The following is a 16,653-nucleotide window of genomic DNA, read 5'->3' as shown; positions in this document are numbered from 1 at the left end:
AGTCATTTTCCCTGTATTGTTCTCACTCCATGGTAGGCTGTGGGGCTTGGTCCCCTCTGCTCTGGATCTCCTCACAGCTACCTGGAGTTCCTATCTTTCTGGGTCTTGGGTCAGGTAGGGGGGCCCAGTGTGGTACCCCTAGGGCAGCGGTTCTCAACCTGTGGGTCGCGACCCCTTTGACGGTCGAACAAGCCTTTCACAGGGGTCACCTAAGCCCATCCTGCATATCAGATATTTACATGACGATTCATAACAGTAGCAACATTACAGTTATGAAGTAGCAACGAAAATAATTTTATGGTTGGGTCACAACATGAGGAACTGTATTTAAAGGGCCAGAAGGTTGAGAACCACGGCCCTAGGGTATCTGGGAATACAGCAGGGTCGACTCTCCTACCACCCCTGACTCTTTCCAGTCTGCCTCATGGAGATTGTCACCTGCTCTTAAGAGGGTTCAACTCTCTAATGCCACTAGTCGCCATAACAGCTGTGAAAACATGAGCCTATGCCTTAAGGCCCAGGCCCTGAAATCAAAAAGCCCTACTATCTCCTAATCCAGTGCTCGGTAACAAAGCACCCAAAGCTGAGGCCTCAGTCAGTTAACCAGCTCACAGATCTGCCGTCTGGTCAGGGTTCAGCCAGGAGGCTACTCCGAGTTCATGTGCATCAGCTGGGAGGGCTCAACCTGGAGGATCCACTTCCACGTGGCAATCATCTGACCTTAAAAGCCTCTCAGCTCACACCTGGGTAGACCTACTGTGTAGGGGTAGCTCTTTGTGGGCTCTATCTTGGGACTGCTTCTGAAGGAAACCAACCTAGGGCGTTGGTGAAAGTGGGACATCCCTGCCTCAGGATGGTCTGATTGATCCCTCAGTCCTTCCCATTGGACCTAAATCTCTCCCAACTTAACTTCTGCCCACCCCTGTCACCACCACCACCACTGTCCACACCACAGCGTTTCCCAGCTGGCATTGCAGCAGCCTCCCCTCTGGTCTCCCTGCCTCCTGCATGCACTCTGCTTTGTGATCAGAATGACCTTTTCAGAATACAATCTGAGCAGATTGCCACCCCTCATTGAAAAAACTTTGAAGGCTCCTCATGGCTTTTGGGATGAAATCCCACATAGTCTGCAAAGCCTTTCCCAAACCACCCTGTGAGCCTCCGGTCTCAAGTCCTGCCACTAGGAATGTCCACCCCCTAGGAATCTCTACTTCAGGGTTTCTGCGCATGCTGTTTCCTCCCCTCGTCACCCAGCTAATCCTCATTTACAGGTCTTGTCTTGCTCTATACTTTAACTATGAGCAACTTCCAGTACCTTGCATTTGCTTAGTACACAGTAGGTGCTTAATAGGTAATGCATAAGTAAATAAATCCTTCCTCTGACCCCGTGGCTTCAGCCAATTATGCCCCCACATACCTCTTCAGACTTCCTCTCCCAAGTCTGCTGCTCCCCTCCCACCCCCAGTTTCCCCAAAGCACCAGCACTTTCCATTAATATTCATTTATTATTTTATTCACGTGACCAGTATTTTTTAAGTGCCTAATTTGTGTTAGGCATTGTCCTAGGCTCTGGAGGATATAGTGGAAACAAACACCATTTTCTCTGGAATGTTCACTCCCCTCTGCTCCATCTAGTCCTAGCAAACTCCTATTCATTCTTCAAAACCCAATAACAAAGTCCTATTCCTTGGGAAGCTCCTAGACTTCTCCCTCCCCAGCCCCTAACATGGAGCTTCTTTCTCCACTATACCACTCTTGAACCTTATGTGGCCCATCCAGTGATGGGGGCCTGGGGTTGGGGTCACCCAAGGAGTGGGGGCACAGAGGTCTGCAAGGAGAGGTAAAGATATGTCTCTGCTGGAAGTTCTGTTCATGGGCAGTGAGTCAGGGGCACAGCTAGGCCTCCAGCTCCTGCTTCCTCCCTCAGATTTGTTTTCCAGCAACTCAGCAACCATGGAGGACTGGCTGCCAGGTGCACCTTTTATTTGTACAGAAATGACCAAGGGTCATGAGTCCAAGCTGAGTGGCCGTACGGGGGCACCCAAGGAGGACATGTGAGAGGTTGAGAAGTGGAGCAGGTTTGAACATCAGACCCGTCAAACCAAAGGCAAAGTCCAGTTCATCCAGGCCACTGGTTTGGGGCTTCCCGGCCACAGGTGGGAGTCGGGGCCCGGGCCTGAGTGTACATGGCAGGAGGCCCATGGGCAGCCTTCGGGGGGAGTCCTGCTTTCTGACTCAAGATTGCGTGTCTCGACTCCATCCCAACTCTGGCTAGGTCTTGGGTTCCTGGGGACTTGGGTCATTCCTCCTCCCATGTTTTGGTCTCCCCTAAGTTCTGGCCCTTGTAGAGGTCACCGGCACGGAGAGGCCCAGGAACTCCCCTGGGGCCGCAGAGCGAGCCTGCTGGCAGTGCAGCTGCAGGGCTGAGGCGGGTCAGAGCAGCGTGATCTCACTGGGGGGCAGCGTGAGCTGCTTCTCCCGGGCACTGAGCAGGTTCTCCACGTGCACAGCCACCACTCGGCACAGTTCCAGGCCCTGCAGGAGAGACCAGAGTCCACGGCCACCCCACGTGCCCGGCTCTCACCTGGGGTAGGAAGTGGATGGGAGACAGTCTCCCCAGCGCCCCCAGGGCCCTGGGAGGAGCATGATGAGCTGGAAGGAGGGATGCTGGGCTATCGGCTGGAAGGGGTAAGCAAGCAGGAGACGCAAGAGCATCTGCCAGCTTTATTGCATGTGAACCGGGTGACCTAGGGCCAATTATTGCACCTCTCTGAGCCTCAGTGGCCTGATGTAGGATCTCAGTTTACCAGGGTCTGCCTCATGGAGCTGTGGTGAGGATTCCATGTGTACATTCTTTAGATTAAAAGAATATTAGGCCGTAACCGGTTTGGCTCAGTGGATAGAGCGTCGGCCTGGGAACTGAAAGGTCCCAGGTTCGATTCCGGTCAAGGGCATGTACCTTGGTTGTGGGCACATCCCTGGTAGGGGGTGTGCAGGAGGCAGCTGATCAATGTTTCTCTCTCATCGATGTTTCTAACTCTCTATCGCTCTCCCTCTCTGTAACAAAAAAAATCAATAAAATATATTTTTTTTAAAGAAAAAAAAAAGAATATTAGTCCAGTCAATAAATGGCAAGTTTCTAACTGTATTGCCAGTTACGACCTGGCACTCACAGCCCAGAATAAGCTATGTCTCAGCCTCAGGGCTCCCAACTGGGGGATTGGGGATAGAGGGGGACGGGCAGGGAACTGGAAAATCCATCTGTGAGTATGGTTCTCAGACCACAGCCAGCTGGAATCCCCGGGGAATGCCCTGAGGGCCAGCAGAAGCTGCTCCAGAAAAAGGGTAGAAATAATGAGGGCAACAGTTACTGAGTGGCAGGCATCGTCCTGAGTCCTACCCCTGCTAGTCCCCAGTTCCCTATGAGGCACACACTCTGAGATCCCATTCCACAGGTGAGGAAACTGAGGCCAGAGCCATGAAGTCACTTACCCAGACCTCACAGCTGGTGGGAGGAGGCCAACACTCTGAACTGCTCTTTTGCTGAGGTTAGCTGTGCCTGTCCCACCCTGGGGGCCACCTCAGCTAATGTGATCCCAGTGAGTACACAATGGGGTCCTCCTCCCAGCCAGTTCTATCTACATGCTGCAGGGCTCCAGGCCTCACTGGGATCATTGCCCCCTTGACAGGTGTGGAAACAGGCTCAGTAAGAAGCAGGGTAGCTTGAGACACCCTCACACAGTCTGTCAGGGGCAGGCAGGATAGGGACCTGGGTCTGTTGGCTGAATCATGCTGTACTCAGACATCACTACCTCCTGGAAGCTTCCCTGATGACCTCCAGATAGTTCAAGGACACCCTCTCAGCACTGATCGCCATGGTTTATTGGAGAAATTCTTTGATATCTGTTTCCCCCATGAGACTCGGGCTCTGTGAGAGCCAGTGCTGAGGGGTTTCAGTCACTTCAGTGTCCCTGCAGCCAGTGCAGAGCCTGCGACCTAGAGATGCTCAGGGGTTATGTGTTAAATGAATGAATGTGTCCCCTGTACACACACATGCAAGAGGCAGAAGTGGACAAGCCAAAAAGGTCTCCCCCGGTTCATGCATCCACTGCTGAGCATCTGCCGTGCTGGCACCGTGTTAGGGATATCGTGCTGGACATGCCCTTCGTGTGACAGTCCAGGGGGGAGACAGGCAGGACACATGAACAAATAACTAAATGGTTTGCAAGCCATCGTGCGGGCCACCAAGACAGAAGGAGACGATGATCAGGAAGGAGGGTCAGGGAAGCCTCTAGAACAGCGGTTCTCAACCTGTGGGTCGAGACCCCTTTGGGGGTCGCCTAAATACATCCTGCTTATCAGATCATAACAGTAGCAACATTACAGTTATGAAGTAGCAACGAAAATAATTTTATGGTTGGGGGTCACCACAACATGAGGAACTGTATTAAAGGGTCGCGGCATTAGGAAGGTTGAGAACCACTGCTCTAGGAGGAGGTGATGTTTGCCCTGGAACTACAATAAAGGGAGGGAGGGGCCCTGTGATTGACAGGCGAAGGGGGGCACGCACTCCAGGTAGAGGGGACAGTGAGTACAGAGGGCCTGGGGCAGGAGGGAGGGCCATCTTGTCGTTAGGGAGCTGGGAGAGGCCAGGATGGCTGGGCGAGGGGTGAGAGCAGAGGGCCACAGAGACAATGAGAGGGGGGGCAGGGATGGGAAGGCTCCTAGGTTGGGGGCTACAGTGCCTGGGAGGGTTGGGAGGGAAAGTGGAGAGAACTGCTGATCTCCAGGGGGCTCTCACACAGATGGTTTGGGGAGCCTCAGTGCTACAGGGGGTCCTGGGGGAGAGGCAACATTCAGAGGCAGTCCGGGGAGGAGGCACCAGGAAAGGAGCCCAAGATAGAGTGGGTGGTCGGCAGGTATGGGAAGGAGGTTCACTGTGGTGGGAGCTCAGAGAAGAGGGTTCTGGGAAGCAGACTGGGCCAGAGGGTAAGGCCAGAATTGGGGTGACCTCGGCAGAAGCAGAATTGGGATACAGTAGGAAGCAAACCGGGGAGCCTCGTCCTGAGTTGCAGGCTCTTCAAGGGCCACAAAGAGCCAAAGGGGCTCTGTTCTGGGCTGTCAGAGTCAGGGCGGGGCAGTGGGAGACCCTCCCTCTTGCCCTAGGAAATCAGCTCCTTCAAGGCAGGCCCTGGCCTGGCGTTGTCCTGGGCCCAGATCTGAGGAGGGATGTGGTAGGCTGTCAAAGGCAGACGTGTGGGTCCCAGCCCCCATTCTGCCCGCATCTGTGAGCCTCAGTCCTCTTTCAATGGGGTGAAAACTCTGGTTTTGCCCCCCCCCCCCCCGCTCCCCCCCCCCCCCCCCGCCCGCTCCCTGGGGGCTGTGATACTTGGACAGGAGCCCAGAAGTCAGCCATACCTTTTAAGGATCAGCCACAGTTGCTGCAAATAAGGAACAGGGCAGGTGGGCCTGTGTCCCTGTATATCACATGGGGACCCCACTATCCCTACTCTCAATCCCAGTCCCCACAATCCACCTTCCAAGCCCAGCTTCTGGGCCACTGTCCTTTCACCAACCTTTTAGTGCCCTCAGAGGAAAGCCCCGGACTCTGAGCTCGGCATTCGCGGACCTTCACTACCTCTCCTGCCCTGGCTGCCTCCCAGTTCCCTAGCAAACACCTCGCGATTCTGCACACACCCTGGGCTCTTTCCTATGAGCTCATCACCCAGCCCTTGCTGGGAGACCACGGCAAAGGCCTGCAGTCCTGTGCAGTGTTGGGTTAGTTCTGTCACCTGCACTGGGCTGGATGTTCCCTGTGGCCTGGCCAGAACACGAGAGGAGGGGACAGGGATGGGTCCCCTTGGAGCCAGACGCAGGGGAGAGCCTGGTGAGTGAAATAAGGGAGCGAGGGTGGGTGACAAGGTCTGGGTGCTGAGGGAGGGCCCACCTGCTCCAGCTGCAGCTGCATGGTGCACTGGGCTGCCACATCCCCCAGCACGATCTCCACGTAGGGGTAGCTGGAGCTGGCTGTGGGCCGCTGGGTCCACGTCGACTGGATCTCCTTCAGGGGAAACTTCACCATCAGCTCCTTGGGGCGGGGGACAGACAGGCCTATGGGTGGAACAGTCTCACCCACCTTATCCCTCCCCCGCAGACCTGATCAACAGGAGGCAGGACACCCGGTCGAGTACCAGCTCCCCAGTGACTTGCTGTGTGACCGGGAGCAAGTCCTGGCTTTACCTCTCGGACCCCACCTGTAAGACTGATTCAGCAATGCGAATGCATACCTCTGCAGTGTGCCAGGCACTCTTGCAAGTGCTTGGGATCCAGGGGTGCTGTAGATGTGGGGTGCCCTGACCTTAGCATCAAGCCTGCTTCGTAACACCTGCCCCTCTTTGGAGCTTTCTCTCTGGCTCCAGGAGCACTCAGAGCTATGAGAGTGAATGCCTCCACGAATGCCCGAGGGGGACGTGGTGGGCAGGCGCCCTGGCTCCCCTGAGCCCAGGCCAGAGGCATCCTCTGTGGGTGTGTCCCATGCCGCCTCCCGGAGAGCCCGCTGGACTCAGTGCCACTTGCACGGCGGCAACTTGCTTGCTAACCTACACTTCCCACGGAGTGAGGCTGGCCCTTCCTGATCTCACTCCCTCACTCCAGTGCTTCCTAGAGTCACCCCCAGATAAACCACCTGCCCTGTCCTCATGTGGAGGTTCACTTCTGGAAGAACTAAGAAGGGGGCCACAGGTCCTATTTGTTATGGACTTAATCATGTCCCCCCAAATCCAAATGTCGAAGCCCTAACACCCCAAACCTCAGAATATGGCTGTCATTGGAGATGGGCCTTTGAAGAGGTGATGAAGTTAAACTGCGGCCATTGGAGGGGCCCCAACTCAATCTGACCGGTGTCCTCGTGAGATGGGGACATTGGACAGAACAGACACCAGGACACATGCAGAGAACAGGTCACATGAGGACACCGGGGAAGACGGCCACCGATAAGCCACGGGGAGAGAGGAGAGGGGCTCAGGAAACCAACCCTGCTGGCACCTGGGCTTGGAGAGCTGTGAGACAATCACAGTTACTTTCTGTTGCTGAGGCCCTGCCTGCGGCAGCCTAAGCGACTGAGACACTGTCTGGGTGTTTGGCGGTGTTTTGCTTTCACAGCTTCATGGGGTGAGTTCTATCATCCCTGTGTTCCAGACGAGGAACTGAGGCTCGTGAGGTGGGGGGCTGCCCCGGCCACACAGGTGTAAGTGGTGGAGCTGGGCTCAGTCCCTCTGAGGGGTGGGCTCTGGGAAGAGGGTGAGCAGCGGAGCGGGCTGAGGCCACTCACGTGGGTCTCAGTGCTGAGGAAGTTGAGGCCATTCTGGTTGACGGCAAGGATGCTGGGGGCCGGCACAGCAAGGTTGCTGCAGCTCTGGATGAAGAAGAAGGAGGAGCCAAACATGGGGGAGGCGCTGAGGAGGCCTGGGGCAGGAGAGGGACAGTCAGAATGAGGGGCTCATCAGTGGCACACGCCTTCAACTGCCTGTCGCCCGCAGCCCTCATCCTCCCCACTGCAGCCAGCGCAGGGGTGCTCCGTCCCAGCCTCCTGTCTCGCGCCTTCCTGCCCTCCCCCTGCTTGCAGCTCCCAGCCCTGGCGGCCAGCTCTCTCTGCCAAGAGCTACCCAGAGTCTAGGGCAGTGATGGCGAACCTTTTGAGCTTGGTATGTCAGCATTTTGAAAAACCCTAACTTAACTCTGGTGCCGTGTCACATATAGAAATTTTTTTATATTTGCAACCATAGTAAAACAAAGACATATTTTTGATATTTATTTTATAGATTTAAATGCCATTTCACAAAGAAAAATCAACCAAAAAAAATGAGTTCGCGTGTCACCTCTGACATGCGTGTCATAGGTTCGCCATCACTGGTCTAGGTGGTGCCTTGGTGAAAGTTTTAGAAAGGTGTTCTCTCCAGGCAGCTCAGCGTCACGTGACGCACACTGAAGATGCCTTTGTGCAAGAAAAAGGTGCCTTCATCTCCCCCTTCCGAAACCCCTCCTCAGCAAAGCCCCCATGATGATCTCCCCAGCCCCAGACTCTTACCCAGAAACTGGGCACGGGCCTGGTGGGGGCTGAGCGCCTGTGTCTGCTGCCGGTGCTGGCTGACCAGGCTGAGCCAGGCGGCGCCGGCCGTGGAGTGGAAGAGCTGAGCCGGGATGTACTGCTGGACCTCCCGCCTGCACGTGGGGGGAAGGCGGCCTGAGCACTGTCTCCTGCGATCCTGGCCGCAGGCTGGTGCAGAGCCATGTGCTCCCGGCACCTCCCGGCAGACTAACCGCTGGGGAGTGCGGAGGCGTTGGGGATGGGTATTAAGTGCTCCCGGTGCCCTGGCACACAGCAGTGCTCTATAACTGCTGGCCAGCACCGCGACTTCCTGTTTGAAGATGAGGGAATTGAGGCTCTGAAAAGTTCACTGCCTAGCCTGAGGCCACACAACAACCAAGTGAGTCTGAGTGGGGGCGCTGAGCCTTGAATCCAAGGTGGGTTCGTACCCCCAAGAAGAAACCCAGGCCAGAGGGGCGAGCAGCACACAGCAGTGGCAGGTGCGGAACTACCAGAGCCGGCAAAGCCACCACCAGCACTGGTCGGAGGATGAGGTAGAAGAAAGCTGCCAGACGCCCCATCTCCCCTCCAGGCCCTTCTCTCTAACATGCTGCGTCTTCGGGGCAGCTCCTGTGCCTCTCCGGGCAGCTGGGAAACACCAACGGCAGTTCCAGCCGGCCCAGGACTCCGAGCTGCGGGCGGGGAAAGCCAGGCCCAGGACCCCGAGCTGCGGGCGGGGGGACGTTTGGGAGAAAGTCATGGGCATCCCCTTCCCCGAGAGACCCCCTTCTTTGCAGTGCTGGGTAGGCGCCTGGCGCCTGGACCTGGCCCCCCGCACTTAGCTGGGTAAGCTTCAGCAAGCCATGCAACCTCTCTGGGCCTCAGTTGCCTCATCTGTGTAAGGGGAAAATAAAGTGGATACAGAGTGCTTTGCAGAAAGTAAGAACCCAATGATTCTTTCTACCCAGGATTAGGATTATAGTATACTTTTATGTGCTTCCCATGCTTTTTGCTTAAAACCGTAACATCAAAGAGCTTTACGTGTTGAGCCCTTACTGAATGACAGCACCAGGACATTCACTGTAGATACATTATCTTACCATTATTCACACAGGGATTTTCAAAGTGGGCGAGGCTCTGGGGGGTCAAGGACACGCCCATGTTAACACTGAGCCGTTATTTGGTTTTTCCCTCTTGTTCTCTCACAAGGACAGGGGAGCCTGCCAGAGGCGACATGGCATGTGAGACCAGAGCAGACTGGCTGCAGAAGCAGGCGTGAGAACCAGGTGTCTTCTGTTCAGCCACACGGTGACGCAATTCACAGCCCCAGCCGCTGCGGCTTAGTGGGCTGGAGCGGCGTCCCGTACACCAAAAGGTGGTGGGTTTGATTCCCAGTCAGGGCATGTTTTGGGAGGCAACCCATAGATGTTTATCTCTTTCATCACTGTTTCTCTGTCTCCCTGCCCCTTGTTCTCAAATAAATAAAATAAAATAGATTTACAAAATGTAAAAACAGTGCCACTCTTCTCACTAAATTTTTTTGGAAAATACATTTTTTATGTTGTTTATATTAACATGTAATGTTAACTTACATTATCTATATATATAAAAGCCTAAGTGACCGGCTGACCAGCCAGCTGATAGCTATGACATGCACTGACCACCAGGGGGCAGATGCTCAATTCAGGAGCAGAAACCACATGCATGGAAACATGGAACAGACTGATGAACCTCAGAGGGAAGGGGGGATGGGGGAGGGCGGGAAGAGATTAACCAAAGATCTTATATGCCCTCTCACAATCCGGGACCCATCAGGGGATGTCGGACTGCCGGTTTTGGCCCAATCCCTGCAGGCCAGGCCGAGGGACCCCACCGGTGCATGAATCCGTGCACCAGGCCTTTAATATGCATATAAGAACTTTGGTTAATCTCTTCCCGCCTCCCCCTCCCCCCTTCCCTCTGAGATTCATCAGTCTGTTCCATGTTTCCATGCCTGTGCATTGAGCGTCTGCCCCCCTGGTGGTCAGTGCATGTCAGAGCTACTGGTCGAACGGTTGAACGGTCGCTTAGGCTTTTATATAGAGAGATGTAATATATTATCCTTGTTTTTAAATTAATTAATCAATATTTTAAATTGTTCCTGAGTTTTAATTTTGAATATGGTAAATATATATTAATGGATACAGCCCACATAAACAAAAGCTCTTTGGGGTCCTATTCCTGAGAAGGACTGATTTATCACCCCTGTGAGAACATAGCACCCAGGAAGGCCTTGCTGTTGGATGCAATGCCCTGGTGAGCATTTCTGCATGGCCGCGTGTATTCCCCGGATGACGGGGATGTGTGTCCTGAAAGCCTTCTTATCATTAAATTTATTCTGAGCTGTTAATACCAGCTGGAAGCAACGTGTTGTGGGAGGAGGAGGGCCCCAGCTCTCAGGGCGAGTTGGAGGATGGTAGCCCATGGCCAGGTCAGCCCCTTCCCAGACAGCCTGCTGGTGAGCGGGGTGCACAGGGCCTGGGATGTCCAACTCTGAGAATGTGGGGGCTGGCAGGTGGGCAGGTGCTCACATGCTGGGCAGGTAGAAGTGGTCCTTGGCCCGGTGCTGCAGGGAAGCCAGCTTGGACACTTGCTGCAGCTGTTGCTCGCGGGGCTGGCCGGCCGGCACGCTGCTGAAGAGGCCCTTCAGGTAGTCGGGCAGGACCTGCAGGGGAGCACGCGATGAGGGGCAGCAGGTGTGCAGGGCGTCAAGCAGTGGGGCGTGGCCGTCCCCACAGTGATCTGGGAAGAGTGTGGGCGTCCACACTGCGGTGTGTGGGTGTCTGTTGGGCTGGGGTTACTGAAAACGGAATATGCTTGAATCACTAAAAACAGATTCATGGGTGGTACCCCCCAGACTCTGATTACAGATCGGGGGCTCGACTTAAGGATTTGCATTTTAACAAGTTCCCAAGGAACGCTGCTGCCTATAGGCCACACCTAGACCAGCACTGGACTGGACTGTGTGGGGTCGTTGGCAACAGTGACACCATGTGGCCATACAAGCCAAGTAACCTTATTTTGTACTTGGAATTGGGGAAAATTTGGCACCAGTTCCACACGAAAAACACACTCTCTGTCCAAGCACTTCCACAAATGTTAGCAGAGGAGAGAGAGCCAGATTTTATAAACCCCAGGATCCTAACTGAGAGGACCAAGATTCCAATGGGAATAACACAAAGATAGAAACAACACTGGCAGCCAAGGCCTCTTTAGGCCTTTGAGAGAGGGACAGGCATGCACTCCGAGGAGGGGAGAAGGGGAAGAGGTGCTGTTTGGGGCAGCCTTGCTGGGAAGGACTTAGAAAAGCAGAGACGTGCCCAGCCGTGTGGCTCAGTGGTTGAGCATTGACCTATGAACTCGGGGTCAGGGTTCGATTCCCCATCAGGGCACATGCTAGGTGTGCAAGAGGCGGCCAATCAACGAGTCTCTCTCATCATTGATGTTTCTCTCTCTCTCTCTCCCTCTCTCTCCTTCTCTGAAATCAATAAAAATGTTGAAGAAGAGGAGGAGGAGGAGGAGGAGGAAGGAAGAGAGAGGAGGAGGAGGAGGGAGGAAGGAGGAAGGAGGGGGAAGAAGAAGGAGGAAGGGGAAAGAGAAGGGGAAGGAGGAGGAGGAAGGAAAAAGGAGAAGGAGGAAGAAGAAGGAGGAAGAAGAAGGAGGAAGGTGAAAGAAAAGGGAAAGGAGGAGGAGGAGGAGGAAGGAAGAAGGAGAAGGAGGAAGAAGAAGGAGGAAGGGGAAGGAGGAGGAGAGGGAGGAGGAGGAGAAGGAGGAGGAGGAGGAGGAGGAGGATAGCAGAGACGCAGGAAGGCAGGCCGGGCAGAGTGCCGGCACCTGCGGGCAGAGGTCTGAGATTAGGTAGTGAGGGTAATGTCATTGTTGCTCCGAGGAAGCCATGCAGGGGGCAGGGCACCAGGGCTGAACCGTCAGTGGGGACCACCCGAACCGTGAAGGCCTCGAACAAATGGCCATAGAGTTTGACCTCACAGCCCTGGGGGAGCCAGGAAGGTTCCAGAGCATGGGTGGCCCACACGTGCTGACCTGGTTATAGTGCATGGTCACGTATAGCTCATTCTCAAACTTGAGTGGCTGGTCCCAGAGCACACGCCGGAACCAGAGCATGTAGCTGCTCTCCGCCTGCTCCATCTCCGAGGCCACGTCCAGGATGTAGGTGCAGCGGCTGAGTGGGCACACGTGCTGGGGGGGGGGGGGGGGGGGGGGGGGGGGGGGGCACGTGTGTGCACAGGCGTACACCCCCAAGCTGTCGCCCCGGCGAGCATCACCTGGGCAAGCCCCTGCTGGGACATGGCACCCCAGAAGGCGTGCATGCTGTGGACCAGGGTGCCCTGTGTTTGTGGGATGCTGGTGACTGCCGACAGGATGCCTCCCGGGCGCAGCTGTGGCCGCTGCGTCTGGAAAGTGTCCGGGGTCGTGCTCAGACACAGCCCAGGCCGTTCCGGAGGAGGTGGGGACGGGGAAGCTCCCTGAGTGCCTTTCGGCAGGACCCCTTCAGAGGGCACTGCTGGGCTGCTGCGTGGGGTGGGGCGGCCTCCGCCCGGCACCGGTGGCTCAGAGCCTGTGGCGAGGCTGAAGGCGGCTCCTTCATTTCCTGCAGGCACTTCTGCTCCCCGTCCCACCGCCCATCAAGCTTTACCGCAGAGAGGGCCGTGTCATGACGATAAAGTCCAGACTCTTGGGGCCAGACAGCCTGGGTTCAACGCCCAAATACGTGACCTTGGGCGAGTCCCTTGACCTCCAAGGCAGGCTGATTACTGGCCCTTTCTCAAAGACGTCCATGCCCTAAGCCTGGAACCCGTGAATACGTTACCTTCATGGCAAAAGGGACTTTGCAAATGTGATTACGTGAAAGATCTTGGGATGGAGACATTATCCTAGGTCAGTGATGGCGAACCTTTTGAGCTCGGCATGTCAGCATTTTGAAAAACCCTTACTTAACTCTGGTGCTGTGTCACATATAGAAATTTTTTTATATTTGCAACCATAGTAAAACAAAGACTTATATTTTTGATATTTATTTTATATATTTAAATGTCATTTCACAAAGAAAAATCAACCAAAAAAATGAGTTCACGTGTCACCTCTGACACGCGTGTCATAGGTTCGCCATCACTGTCCTAGGTCATCCAAGCGGACCGAATGTCATCTCAAGGACCCTTATAAGAAGGAATGAGAGAGAGCGAGAGCGAGAGTGAGAGAGAGAGAGAGGGAGATGCTGCCTTGCTGGCTTTGAGGCTGGAGGAGGGCATGAGCCAGGAATGGGGGTAGTCCCAACAAGCTGGAAGAGGCAAGAAGAGATTGTCCCCCCAGAGGCTCCAGCAGGAACCAGCCCCGAGGGACCTGCAGAGCCGTAAACATGTAAGCGCGTGTGGTTTTAAGCCCCCAGGTATGTGGTGATTTGTTACAGCAGCAACAGGAAACTACTACACCCTCATGGGCCTCGGCTTCCCCATCTATAAATGGGGTGATGATGGGCTCCATGTCCCAGGGCTGTGGTGGGGACTGAAGGAGGAGATGGGATTAAATGCTCTGAACTGTGCCTGGGACGTAGTGCGTGTCCGTCACAGGACTGTTTTGTTACTGCCTTCCCCTCCTGCCATGCCTTGGCTGGACTCCGGGCAAGGGCTGAGGACAGACACGTGGTCCAGGGATGAGGGGGCAGTGGGAGAGCTGGTGGGAGAGGATGCGGCCGGCCAGCTGGCGTCTCAGTGGGTAGACAGCAGAGGGCAGGGGTGGGACCGAGTGAGACCAAGGGAGGGCCTCTATGGCCTATGCGAAGGCATAAGTGGTGGGGAAAATGCTCGCACTTGTGGGTCCCAGGAGCTGGGGCCTGTTAAGGGAACCCTTCCTAGGATGGGGGCTCCTGAGGGCAGGGTCCCTGAGCAGGTCCGAGGGGCCGCGGTAGGAGTCAGAGGGCCTTCTCCTCCACAAAGTCCCGTCTGGGAGGCGAGACAGTCGTACACACGGCGGAGCAGAGAGGGACAGACAAGGGCTGGGTGCTCGGGGCACAGAATGGTCCCTCCACACGGGGTCGAGGGGCTTCTGGGAGAAAGTGGCCTCTGGCCGGAACCCTGGAGGCCATGTAGGGCGTGAGCCCAGCGAGCTCGGTCCTCCTGGCAGCTCACCTCGGTTGGTGACAAGAAAGATGACGTACTCATCGAAGGCCTCAGGGCGTGTCAAGGCCATCTCAGCACAGATCTCCTTCACCACGTCCAGGGCCACCTGCGGGCGGGGAGAGTGAGGCTGGGCCAGCCGCCGACCTCTGTCCTCCCAGCCGCCAGCAGACCGAGGGCAGAGCTCCCGGGCCCTGCACAGAGGCAGCCCTGGGCTCTGAGAACCGCCTCGCAGGCAGGGAGCACAGCTTCTGGTCTGAGAGGGCCTGGCTTGCCCCTTGTTCCCAGTGTGACCTGAGCTGGAGGCTCCACCTCCCCAGGCTCAGCCTGCTCTTCTGAGAAGTGTCCTGCCTTGTGGACTATGTGAGAGAGCCTGGGAGGGGCTCAGTACCCTTGGGGGCCACTCTGGAGACTGGGGTGTCCTTGCCCCCCCCCCACACCCCCCAGCAGCTGCCTGCTGGAAATATCCCCTCACTTACGGTGCACGTTTTGATTTTGAGATGGCGTTCCAGGCCTCCAGGGAGGAAAAAGAGTTGCCTCTTGGAACTGCGGCCCGCCTGGGACAAGGGAGGGTGAGGAGACAGGAAGGCTGGGTTGAGGGATCTGGGCCAGCCATCGTCCCCTGCCACGGGCGTCCCTGAGCCAAAGGTTCAGGCAGGCCCTGCAGGAGCACCTGTGCCGGGGACCTGAAGGCCTTCTGAGCACAGCAGGCCTCTCCGCTCGCCCTGACCCCCACCCCACGCTCACCAACAGGGCCCGGAGCTCCATGCTGCTGGGCAGCTCCAGACGGCCGCCGAAGCGCAAGGTTTTCTGCAGGTTCTGCTCACAGGCCTTGGCGATTCCTACAAAGACAGAGCAAAGGCCTTGCCCAGGTCGGCAGTCAGGCTCCTCTGGCCGCCGGCCGCCAGCCCACGGGTTCTCTGCACAGCCAGTGGGATGAGCTTTTACTCTCCAATTTGCTGGCTGAGGAAACAGCCCAGAGGGGCAGTGATCGGCCCAAGGTCAAAGGCTGGAGTGCTAGTGCCGCGCTCAAACCCACAGCCCACAGGCTCAGGCCTTCTGTTAGGTCCACAGCCCCCTGGGCTACCCTAGGAGCCCGGGAAACAGCTGTCACCTTGAGCTGCTGATGGGGGGCTTGTCCCTAAGAGGCTGTGACTATGGGGGTGCAGCTGTGGGCCCCCACGGACCGCCTCCCGCCCCCGGAGTCCCGGCAGGAGACCCCGTGGCCTGCCTCTGCGTGTCTGACTAGGCAGTGCCGCACCTGCTGGGCAGGGAAGCCGGGAGCCACTCTGAGCCCCCCCGGAGCTGGCCTCTCCGCCTCTGACCTGGGAGTGTGCGCTACTCAAAGCAGAGGAGGACTCGGAGGCAGAGGGAGGTCCCCCATCTCTCTCACCGCTGCTGTGGTGACCGCAGGGGCCCTGGCTCTTTCTTAGGGGGACCAGGGAGTTGCTATGGAAACAAGGCTGAGGTTGAGGAGTGGCCCCTTTCCTCCACACTCCAAGGGGGGAAAGGCTGAGCCCCTGCCCCTAGCTTTGGGCCCACCCCGGCCTGGACCTGCTCAAGACCCTGTTGATGCCAAAGACCCAAGGGGCAGAGCCTCCCCCCGCAGCCCAGGCCTGGCCCCCCTCCTCTTCCCCATGCCACTCTGCCCACCTCCAGGCCTTGGCTCCTGCCACTCAGCGCACGAGAAATCCTACCCAGAGCAACAGCTCCTCTGGGAAGCCATTCACCTCTCCTCTGACATGCCTCCCTCCCCACTGACCAGACAGCCCAGCGCACCAGCCCCTGCGGGGCCTCCACCACATCCGGGGAGTGAGGGGATCTGGGCGAACATGGCCCAGGCACTGTGAAGGGCCAGGCTCTCTGGATTTCCCCTCCTGCTGGCTGCCTGGCCGGTACCCACGCAGACAGGCCCTCGGCCCTGGCCCCCCTTGCTGTGCCCCTCACCCTGGAAGGGCACGCCTGGGCTCTGGCTCACGTCCTGGAGGAAGTGGACGAGGGGTGGCCGGAGGACCTCCGAGCAGCTGTGGTAGGCGGTCAGGATGTACAGCAGCCTCCAGCCCCGCTGGCAGCTGTCCCTGTGAGGGACACGCATAGGACCCCGTCACGTGGCCACGGCAGGACGGCCATGCCCGGAGTCTCCGGGCAGCTCTGGTTCTGGGTGTTCTTCCTGCCTGGGGAGGGCAGGGTGGTGGCCCCAGCGCCAGGCAGGAGGTAGGTTCTGCTTGGGGCCAGGGAGGGAGGCAAGGAAGGGCCCGAGGCCCCGACATGCACCAGGGAACACCTTCCCTGGGGAGACTCTCCCTGAGGGGGAGCCCGGGGGAGGGGGCTGTAGGAAGGTAGTGGCAGGGGAGGCCTGGGTGGGCTGGGGACAGGAGCATGTGCTGAGTGGCTCTA

The 16,653-nt window shown here is 56.9% G+C and overlaps 1 protein-coding gene across 1 annotated transcript in view; it reads right to left on the bottom strand.

Annotated features, from left to right (window-relative positions):
- Nucleotides 1-1,491: 1,491 nt before the first annotated feature.
- The window catches only part of MYO15A (myosin XVA), a 61,426-nt gene continuing 46,264 nt past the window's right edge, over nt 1,492-16,653 (bottom strand). Inside the window, exons 59-68 of the mRNA XM_014542804.1 lie at nt 16,204-16,334; nt 15,004-15,098; nt 14,736-14,813; nt 14,268-14,365; nt 12,167-12,326; nt 10,657-10,790; nt 8,087-8,220; nt 7,331-7,464; nt 5,948-6,088; nt 1,492-2,535 (exon numbers count right to left, since the gene is read on the bottom strand). Coding sequence (XP_014398290.1) covers nt 2,434-2,535; nt 5,948-6,088; nt 7,331-7,464; nt 8,087-8,220; nt 10,657-10,790; nt 12,167-12,326; nt 14,268-14,365; nt 14,736-14,813; nt 15,004-15,098; nt 16,204-16,334 — 1,207 coding nt within the window. The 3' untranslated portion in view covers nt 1,492-2,433. The remainder of the gene's footprint in view (nt 2,536-5,947; nt 6,089-7,330; nt 7,465-8,086; nt 8,221-10,656; nt 10,791-12,166; nt 12,327-14,267; nt 14,366-14,735; nt 14,814-15,003; nt 15,099-16,203; nt 16,335-16,653) is intronic.

This window comes from Myotis brandtii, unplaced genomic scaffold (assembly GCF_000412655.1).
Source record: "Myotis brandtii unplaced genomic scaffold, ASM41265v1 scaffold314, whole genome shotgun sequence".
Taxonomy (NCBI): Eukaryota; Metazoa; Chordata; class Mammalia; order Chiroptera; family Vespertilionidae; genus Myotis; species Myotis brandtii.
Note: the sequence above shows the minus strand (reverse complement) of the source record. Positions and strands in the feature narration are given on the sequence as shown.